Here is a 10750-nt window from a genome sequence, read left to right as displayed (position 1 = left end):
GCATTATGAAAGTAATTCGGAAAATATTAAAAGTGTGTTTTGCCTGAATTAGAAGCAGCAGACTCATTTATGTGATACCTAGCACTGACATTTCTGGCTCGAGTGCAGAAAAAAAAAATTAATTAAGTCTTTGACAAATCTAAGGACTAATATTCTTAGAGGTAAAATTAATCACTGCCCCTTTTTTCATATCATGAGCAAACACAAGGAGAGAGAAAAGCGTGGGCAACTGTACTGACAGATTTAATGTTACTCTCTTATCCATTTAAGATTCACATCATTCTTTTAATATAATATTCAACTCAGAAACCCAAATAGTGAAATAAAACATTTTGTAGGTCAGTTGCTTTTCAAAGGGAGAATGTCAATTGCAGCTCAACAAGAGAACCACCTGGCCATAATAAATCTCATTTCTCTGAGCCTGATCATCTCTTTAACACTTTTCTTTTTGGGTTACAAATAGTGTGCATCATTGATCCATGTATGACGAGGGTGAGCAAGAGTGCCACTAATAATAAAATCACACCACTACAGTACTTGTCACGTCAATATTTAGGGCATGAACAAGTCACATTTAATGACCCCGTTCATAAAGGTGATGGGTATTGTGCAAACTCCTAATGTAACAACAGTCTTTACAGTTCTCTCTATGTTTTACAATAATCACATTAAAACAAGGGTCTATAGGGTCTTTGTCACAGAGGACAATCCCAGGATATGCCTTAGAAAAACTAGGCAATTGGCAGCGTAAGATTTTCATATCTCACAGCAATATTAAACACAATTGAAAAGTTTTGTTTTGTGGTCTACTGTCTAAATGAAAGTGTCTGAAAGAGAAGCTGAGAAGGGACAACTCACAGCACACTCTTCCTCTCCTGATGCGGATTAAAGCATGCAGAAAAGGAAGGTTCTGTGGAGGGGTGACTTCCATCTTAGGTGTTTTTACTGTGAAAAAAGCAAGACTGCTTGTCTTTGTGCAAACCAGAGTCAAGGTCACATGTTCAACTCTGTCCTGGCTTTCCTTGGCACTGAGTGTCCCTGATCCGACATGAGCAATCCATCCTTCTCCAAAAGTGCAGTCCCACTGATAACTATGGTGATGATGATGAGAAGGCTTTGAGAAGCAGGTCAGCAGCCAGGCCCGGGGAGATGGCTCCTTTGGTGACCCTCTCCTCGAGGTGAGGTAGAGCCTCTCTGACACTGGGGTGATTCTGGAAATGGCAGAGGGCGTTCTCCTGGATCAATGTCCACATCCAAACCTTCTGCTGGGCCCTCCGCCGGCCCTGCAGTTCATCGCAGGCTAACATGGCGTCCCGGTACGACTCCATCTTTGCCCAGACCTCTGGGATGCCCTCACTGGTGTATGAGGAGGCGCGCACCACCTGAAGAGGAAGTTAGGGGGGGAGGGGTTCGGGATGCATGTGTGAATTTAGAGGGTCTCTTTTTCAACAACCAGGTGGTAGTCTGGACAATTTGACTGTTCAGCCTTAGCGAACTGTCGTCAATTCTTTATTTGGTATGGGAAGTTGGAAACGCGATGTGAACTTGTGTCTCGCATTTAAGATTCTGTATGGAATAAAACCTCCTCCTTTAGGGTCACTTTGTCAATCTTGTGGACAGTACCTCCAGGAAAACGAAGGCAGCTACCAGAGGCGACTGTATTGTCCAACACAGATCCTGCAAAACTGGACAATCAGCCTTTTCTGTGAGAACAGCAAACCTCTGGAATACTCTACCTATAAAATCCACTGTACACAGCATTTTTATAATCTTACTTAAAGTAAGGTTAAAATTGCGCTGGTACACAAATGGTTGCGACACATAATATATAACTACAATATCCCCACTTTAATAACAGCCGAGGATCCTTGTTGCATGTCATACTCTCTTCTTTCTCCCCTTGTTTGCTGTCTATATCTGTACTGACAACTGTCCCATGAAGGCAAAAATGCCCATAAATGTCTAATGGGTTTTTTTTAACTGAAATTCCCTATTATTTCTTTATGAGACTTCACATTATCAAGTGTTTTTATCCTAATTATGTTTGGCCTACAAGAACAACCCTGACACATTAGGATAGATTTTTAAAATGTCGGTTTAGATCGATGTGCATTTGGATAAGCAATCAAACAATAAAGGTAGTCCAGGATACGGCAATATGCAGTAAGTTAAGCCAAAAACGACCAAAAAAAGAAATACTGGTCTACACTGCAAAACAAAACAATTTGGGTTTCTTTTGAAAGATATTTAATTCACAGGTGCATAAGTTTTGTTTTTAAGGATAAAATAACATTTTGCATATAGTTAATTGCATATGAGTTTGGAGTGTTTCTCCTTTTTCAGTTCTGTTTTGATTTCTGTTAAAGATTTTTAAGCGATGCACCTTCAACCTATAAGAAGCTGTCATGTCACTTTATAAACTTTGAGTATTTGTCTCACTATAACATCTTGTTCACACAAGCAATCTGGTGATAAATGTCACTTATGTGCTTCGCTCAAGTGACTGAATGTCTCTGTTCAGAGCTTGCTGCAGATTCAAGAGCACATGATGAAATTCAGGGTAACGTTCAAATTCAACTCAGACGCAGAATTGAAAGAGCCACAGATTTAGGAAAACAAAAGAAGTCAGGGCTTTCATTCAGATGTGGAGGACCCATGAAACCGCTTATATAAAAGTTAACCTTCTGTTTTTTATCACTTCATTACACACCTGTGTATAAAAATGAGAAAAGGGAGTTTCGAGAAAAGAGGCGAGAGTAGGCCTCTGTGTTGATGTCAAACAAAACCACAGATCCTCAACGTCTCCAGGCTGCTAAAATGTTGACATTACACGTGTCATTTGTAGATAATTGATATCAACTGGTGTTTGACAAAGTTGAATGTGACAGCCTGATAAATATTGGCGGCTTGTGATCAAAAGGCAATTAAGAATCACTAATTACATCATTAAGTTAATCATTTTACAAGGACTTGATTTGAGTCTGATGCAAAAACAGGAAATCAACGTACTGCAAATTTGCTAATTATCCTTTTAAAGGGCTAGTACCAAAAGATAAAAACTACATATGACCTTATATAGCCCAACTGATGTCTTATTTTTTATCTACTTTTGAAGATACTGTATCTGTGCCAGTACAATGGCGTTGAATGGGATTTTGATTGTTGTGCTAACAGCTATTTTGATTTTAAAAATATGTTTTTTCAAGAAACGATTGTTCCTATTCCACTGCATAATCTCCTGACCTCATAAACTACTTTTTGCTGATCGATTTAAGTGAGATAGAACTTTTTTTTGTACCTTTGGACAAATGACCCTGTAAAGGGCTACTCCAGCGGTTTAGATTGAGCTTTTCTAAGGACTAGCAAGAGACATATTCAGCTCCAAAAGCACCAGTTTCTCAACATCCCATAATCCAACTCAAAAGCATTCCTTTAAGATCATCCCTGCCTTGCAAACACCTTTCATACATTTTTCAAACATCTCTTAAATCAAACTGAGATTAGAAGTAAGAGGAGGGAGTAAGTAAAGGTATATTCATGATTCACTTTTCAAAACCTGCAATGCAAAGTGCTCTGAAGTTATAAAAAGGACAATAAAAAAGTATTAGTAGGTTTTTCATTGGGTTTCAATATTTTTCAAATTACCAAAAACTTAGATATCAAAGTAGCGTTAATGTCATGCAATCCATGTGTTACTTTTTCATGCTCGGTGGACAATAAAGGGCAGACTGACGAAGATGAGACAGCGAGAGACTAAAACACAGATTACCCTAGTGTATGCCAAAAAGACAGACACAAAAGAGAGCAAGACAGCAAAAGTAAGGATAAATACACAGAGCAGACTACGAAGAGAAGCCCATCAGCTTTTATGTTGAGTGTGCAGGCTTCTAATAAGCGAAATGCATGACACAGCAGCCGAGTATTCAGAGCAGGAGGAGTAGGGGCTTGGGGTGAGGAGGGGGTGGGAGGTGGGGGTGTTTCTTGGCAGCTCGCCCAGTGGGCAGATGCTGCATTGGGCTGGGGAAACAAAGGGACAAGGCCAGGCAGGCAGACAGGCAAGAGGGTGAGCTGGGACATGCAGGGAGGGGTGGGACACTGCAGTACTGAAACCACGATGCCATGACATCATCACCATCACCATCATCATCCTCCCGCCCCATCCGGGGTCTAATGACCTCTCAGTGGGATGGCTTGTTGGGTACACAGAGCAGTAATACTACTGCTGCGCCTGCCCAGTAGGTCGGATGTTGAACACCTGTCAATTATGCTTTTTTTTTTTTTTTTTTTTTTTAATGCCTATTAATTCTGATGTTGGCTCCCTTACTCACTACAATACCTCCACACATGAACACACACACACACAGTCATTCCCTTACACACTGAAACACACCTTAGGGTTCCAGGACTTGGACTGTCTCCTGAGCAGCTTGAGTGCGCTGGTGTATTCAGCCTGGATCCTCCTGGCTGGCACCAGCAGGTCTCCATCCGACTTCGTCACCACCACCAAGTCCGCCCTCTCAATGATGCCTCTCTTGATACCCTGAACAGAGATTTTGGCATTAAACAGGGGGGTCATTCACGTCTCAAAACACTGTAAATAAATCTGATGTCTAGACAGCTAATCTGCTGAGGGGTCTGTGTACAGAGTGATGGATGGAGCTGTGGTTGGCTGCCAGTTTACTAATTTATTACTCTGATATTGTTGCTTTCTATCGAGCCCTCACTGGTCATCTTTTGAGTGATCCGAAACATAGGAGCGCAGTTGAGCTCATTGTAGCGGTTACTCTAAGGCAGTGGTTCTCAACCTTTTTTCAGTGATGTACCCCCTGTGAAATACTTTTTCAGACAAGTACCCCCCAACCAGCGCAAAGCATTTTTGGTTGAAAAAAAGATGTAATACTAAGCGCTCTGCCATCAGTGTCTGATTTATTAAACTGTCAACACTGACGATTGCATTGTTGCATTGAATTCAGTTTATGAACTTACACTTATATTTTATTGAATATTTATTAAATAACTATTTTTAAAGGATTTTTGAATGGATGCTAATTTTAAATATATATTTTAAATCTCACGTACCCCCTGGGGTGCCTTCACGTACCCCCAGGGGTACACGTACCCCCATTTGAGAACCACTGCTCTAAGGAGTGTCCTTCACCTGTTGAAATGTCCTTTCAGGTCAGGTCTTTGTATTCAGCTGGTGGCTTAAGGCTATAGCAGAAATAGAGAATGTCTGTAATGTAAGCTGTCAATGTCGTTTGGACTTTATAAGTTATTTTGCTCTACTTAAGTTATGTAATGTCTATATGTCACATAGGTTTGTGGCACTCATTCATTTATAGTTTAAACAATTTAAACTGTGCTGTTGAAAACACTCTACTTACAATCTGAATGCAATATGTTTATTGTTTATATGTTAGTTTGATGAGGTTTATTTTATATAATGCATGTTAAGATGCATGAAAATAATCAAAACAAATGACAATTGAGCTGCTTAATGTCCCACAATAATCACCATAATATCAATACTAATGAGTTAGGCTAATCAAGTCATTAATTTAGCTAATTAATAAATTGATTAGCATGTATTTTTTGTCAATATACTCATCTTTACATAAAAATTAAATAATAAAATGTATTTAATAATATATTTAATTTTTATTCAATAAAAAAAAAGTGTTTTCACTTCATAAAAACTTTTTACTCAGAAGTTGTGTGTGCAAAATTAAACAAATGTATCTGCAGTTTATCGAATGACAACAGTAAAGAATAATATTCAATAAATTGTTTAAATGCCACTATCATAACCAAATTTATAACCTGCAAGATTGGACATGAACATTTTTCAGCCTGGAACATCTTATAGTCTCTTTCTTCCAGCTCAGTTGAAACAACATTGGACACTGATGGGCTTGTTGCTGATCATGTTTTTCACTGACCTGGAGTTCATCGCCCCCTGCTGGCGGAATCAGAAGCACAAACATGTCAACCATGTCAGCCACTGCAAACTCTGACTGGCCCACACCTAACAACAAAAAGGCAGATTTAAGTGTCACCACTGATCAGCAATATGACAAAATGCAATGCTTTTTCTCACCAAGTGAAAATCCACAATCTAAAACTAAATCCATAATAAAGAGCCCTGAGTTGAATATTGTATCCTACAGTATCATGTATGAGGAACAGGAGAAAAATAAAAGCAATTCACCATATAAAAAAAATAAAGAAAGTAAACAATGTCTTGGTCAAGACTTGTTCAGAGGTTCAAAAAAGCTTTTGAATAATCATGAACTTCCACAAACTTCAAGATCATCACACTGAATAAATTCAAACCACAACAGCTAGTATTGACCAAATTGTTTCTGTAGGACTATGTCAAAAAATGAGAACTGAGAGTAACAACGAATGCTTGCTGTGATTGTTTCGTATTCTTAGGTCAGATATTTACTGTCTTCAAAACACAAATTTGTAAATTCTATAGTGTATTTGATTTGGAAAGTTATTATGAGGCAATGTTAGAACAGCACCAAGCATTGATGAATTTTATGCGGTTTGGTTTATTTTGTTCAACAAAAAAAAGGCATTTTGAAATTTTCACATTGGCATCTAAACATTTTGTATCAATATCTAGCACTACTAAGAAAATGTGCCAATGTGTTGAGTTACCATTTCTGTTTTTTAAGAAAACATTTACTGAAATGTTTAATATGATGGAGAGGCAAGGGAGGAGCATTTGTCAGAAAATGACAGAAAATTCCTATTTTTGTATTCAAAAAGTTGTATATTACAACAGAAAAATCAAAGAAATCTGTCTTGAATTGGTAAAAATACAGTATTATAGCCTGAGAGAATATTCATTTTGAGAATCAGTGTCTTACCTACGGTCTCTACGAGGACAATGTCATATCCCGCTCCTTCACAGAGAACAATGGCCTCATTAGTTGTTCTGGTGACTCCACCAAGTGTTCCTGAGGCAGGAGATGGCCTGATAAAAGCGCTCATATCCCTGGAGAGTTCGGTCATACGAGTCTTATCACCCATCAGAGACCCTGCACATGAGGGACGAGTCAGTTTGTGTCAAGAATTTAACATTCATTAGTGTAAAAGGACTGCTGTTAAGTCTACAAATAATATAGTTGTAGCCTAATTATGACATCAAAATATACATCAAACATTTAAATCTTTACACATAACCTTACAATTTCACACACAAATGTAATGTGTATTGTAAAGGATCCATAGCAGCTCTTCATCAGAATCATATACCATAATGATCTGTGTTTACCTCCTGTAGTGCAGGAGGACGGGTCCACAGCCAGCACTGAAACCTTATGTCCACGTGCTGTTAACATCTTCCCCACCACCTCGATGAAGGTCGACTTCCCTGCTCCTGGAGGACCTGACAGACCTGAGAAATTAAATCAATCGAATTATCAACAAATGGCACCAAGAACTGATTTTTATCACTTAATATAAATTTAAAACACATTCAGATAAAATATAAACAGTGTATATCTCAACTCCACAGGTTTCAAACTAACACTGGTGACTGAGATCAAATCTCTTATAAGAAAACATGACAGGGTGTAGAGACAATCGTGTGTGACCTTGAAGTGTGGTGCACTGCTCTTACTTACTGCATTTAACTTTGTGGACACGGAGAAGGAGAATGACTTTAACAGCATTAACAGTGTGAGAAGTTACAAGCCTGTTTGGAATAAAAACTATAACTGCAAAGGTTCATGGAACACCCAATAACCAAGTTTACAATTCTGTTTCACACTTTGTAGAAACCTTCAAAACATTAAGCAGTTTAAAATATTTAACTTTTGCATTTTAGTTCAGTTTTGAAATAATTCATAAACTATAGTGCAATGTTCTGTTCACAATTGCAACAACAAAGCAATAATTGACTATAGAAGTTGCATTTTATTTTTTACATATGGCTTACAATAAAACTATAGTACTGTTAAATCATCCAGGAGATTGTTGTGTTACTTAGTTTTGGAACATGAGGAACGCTATATCTTGATAAGAAAACTTTGAAATGGGAATTTAAAGTGGGGACAAATTCATTCACAACCAGCAACTCTGCCCAACAGCCTGCATTGCTGCGGCACTGTTTCAAATCCTTTTCCAAAGAAATTAATCATTTAACTTGTACTGTGCTCACAGGTGTGCATTCATAAATAACGTTGCATTCAATCAAATTACCACAAACTAACTGACACAAAGTATAGGCTTACTTTGTGTCAGTTAGTTTGTATGTCTGTTACTGTACTTGCTAGGAACTTGGAGACGTGATCTAAATACATACACTCAGTGGCCATTTGGTACACTTGTAAAATCGAATGCAATCCAATACAACAGCTCAGCCATACAATGTACCTTTAAAAAGATGATGTTTAGTTTTGATTGACAGGGACAGAGAGGAATCACGTTAACTACACGTGTTTATTATTATTTGTGTTATACTGGATTGCATTAAACTGAAAGGTGTTTGTAATGATTTACCCACCCTATTTACAAACATGAGGGATGAAGAATATCAGAAACTTGTTTCAATATAATGTAGTCCAGTACGACCTCAATAATAAACATATCTCAGACGGTGTAAACACAAACTGAACATTATAGTCTTACTTAATGCAGAATATGTAGCGACCTGTTGGTTTGGTGTACCTAATTAAGTGATCAGGGAGTGTATAGTATAGTTCAGTTCCCTTGGTGGCGTCTTCACAAAAGCCCAGTTAAAAAAACAAACTACTTTAGCCACTCAAACACAGACCACACACCTACTCGGAAAGCCACCGGCTTCCCTCCATTCCGACTCTCCTGCTCCCTCCTGTAGGCCAGCACCCTCTGCAGCAGCACCTGAGCCAGCTCCTTCTTCCTAGGATGCTGGGTCTCCACCAAAGTGATGGACTCGGCCAGAGACGCCCTCTGACCTCCGATCAGCCCCACATACAGTTTGTCCAACAGTCTCTGCTCAGGCCCACTCAGGTCCTGTATGTGCGGCCTGAGGGCTGTGCTCACACCCCTCCTGTGCTGGGAACTGTGACCAGGGATGGTGGTCTTGTAACAGGTGTGGGAACCAGTGAAGACCCTTTGGTGGAGGCAGCATGTCCTGGTGCCTGAGGGGGGGAGAGAAGAGATGTGGCGGAGGAGGGAGAAGCCAACCCACCTCATTTTATGGTAAATGTGGGGAATCTAGGAGGAGAAACAATAAGAAAAACAATGAGTCAGAGATGATTCTTCAGACTATAAGCTACATTGTTTTAATATTTAAATGACAAAATGACTTGAGCATTGCACACTCTGCCCAACACATTTAGCTCTACCTTATGCTAACACATGCATTGTTAGCTAACGGTGTTTAGCATAACTTCCAGACAACAACACGTGCTGTTTTAACGTTAGGCTAACATTACGTGTAAATACAGTTGTCACAAATACAGTTGATAAAACACTTGTCGACATAACAAATTGTTTGTAGTGAGAGTTCAGGCTGACCTCGTCCCAGCTGCACGGAGGTGTGTTACGGTCAAAGGTTACAGTGAACTAGTGAACGTTACATATCAACAGTCCATTCATCCACTTCCTGTTTCCGGGGACGTAGGGCACTACGTCACTACGTAGGGCACTACGTCACCGGAATAAAAACGTTAACCTCTATGACTGAAGAAATCCAGAGTGTTTTTAAATCAGCATTTGTTTAAAAAATAAATATGTGTACATTATGAGTCGTTTATGTAAAAGTATTAATTAAAAATGTAACTCAAATGAATAAGTTTATCCAGCAGGTGGTAGCAGAGGGTAATCTTCACATCCCTGAACCAACAAGTGTTGTTTTCCCTTAACATGGAGCAATATGTTTTGACCCCCAGATTGTTAATTATTTGCTTGTTTCGCTTGTTTTGAAGCTATTATTGGCAATGCATTCTTTATTTATAACTACGCACTTGTAAAATGAAAAGGGACTTTTTAAGTTTTTAAGAGAGTACTAGCCAAGGCTACTCCAAAAGCTTTGATTATAAAGGATTAACATTTGTTGAGATAATTAAGGACATTACAGACAATAAAATAGTAGGCAAACACGTAGCATAGCAGTTGGAATTGGAGTAGTGATACCTAAATGAATTAAAAAAAAATCATCAGAAAAACAGATAATGCATTAAAGCTGCAACTTCTAATATGTATTTTACGCTTAAAATCCTCAATCTTTACACTTTGATGTAGTTGGGCTATACTGTAAAACTAATTTGTGTAATTTCTGAAATTTTCTTGGACTCACAAAGTACATAACAGACAATAATACAATAAATTGGCCTTCATTTAGTAAAATAACGGACATTTTTGTTGCAATACTGAAAAGAAATAAAACCACAAAATATGTTGGAAAATGCATGAATCTACATCCATTAAAATACATTTTATAGAACCATACTACGAGACAAATTTGAATATTCCCTGAAAAAAAACAGACATTCAGAGTCTCTAGTTCACCTGCATTTCTGTGGAATTTGGGAGAAACATGCAAACTCTTGGGAGGCAGCTGCACCAACCACTGTGCAACCATACCACCCACGTCATGCACGCACAAACACACATGCACACATACATTTGAATCGGTGCTTTCCAGGGAGCTTCCTGGAAAATTGTTGTAAGTGTTCCAGGATTGTCACAATGTGCCCCATAAAACAAAGGAGAACACATCGTTTCATGCATTTTCCTGCAATTTACTGGAAAA

The 10750-nt window shown here is 38.6% G+C and overlaps 1 protein-coding gene across 1 annotated transcript; it reads right to left on the bottom strand.

Annotated features, from left to right (window-relative positions):
* Positions 1-222: 222 nt before the first annotated feature.
* mmaa (metabolism of cobalamin associated A) lies at positions 223-9606 on the bottom strand. Its single transcript, XM_054603923.1, has 7 exons — positions 9514-9606; positions 8796-9210; positions 7286-7408; positions 6879-7049; positions 5940-6025; positions 4391-4540; positions 223-1382 (listed from the first exon to the last, which is right to left on the bottom strand). The coding sequence occupies exons 2-7, from the start codon at positions 9187-9189 to the stop codon at positions 1092-1094; spliced, it is 1215 nt and encodes a 404-aa protein (XP_054459898.1). The 5' UTR covers positions 9190-9210; positions 9514-9606; the 3' UTR covers positions 223-1091.
* Between the last annotated feature and the right edge of the window lie 1144 nt (positions 9607-10750).

The sequence above is a fragment of the Anoplopoma fimbria genome, chromosome 9, assembly GCF_027596085.1.
Source record: "Anoplopoma fimbria isolate UVic2021 breed Golden Eagle Sablefish chromosome 9, Afim_UVic_2022, whole genome shotgun sequence".
In the NCBI taxonomy this organism is placed as follows: domain Eukaryota; kingdom Metazoa; phylum Chordata; class Actinopteri; order Perciformes; family Anoplopomatidae; genus Anoplopoma; species Anoplopoma fimbria.
The sequence above is the reverse complement of the archived record's forward strand: the minus strand, read 5'-3'. Positions and strand labels throughout refer to the sequence as shown.

Coding starts and splice junctions, on each gene's coding strand:
- mmaa (XM_054603923.1), bottom strand. CDS start 9,189: ATGAGGTGGGTTGGCTTCTCCCTCCTCCGCCACATCTCTTCTCTCCCC. Junction 7,050..7,285: donor GTCCTCCTGCACTACAGGAG/GTAAACACAGAT, acceptor CCTCATGTGCAG/GGTCTCTGATGGGTGATAAG. Junction 6,026..6,878: donor TGTCCTCGTAGAGACCGTAG/GTAAGACACTGA, acceptor TTTTGTTGTTAG/GTGTGGGCCAGTCAGAGTTT.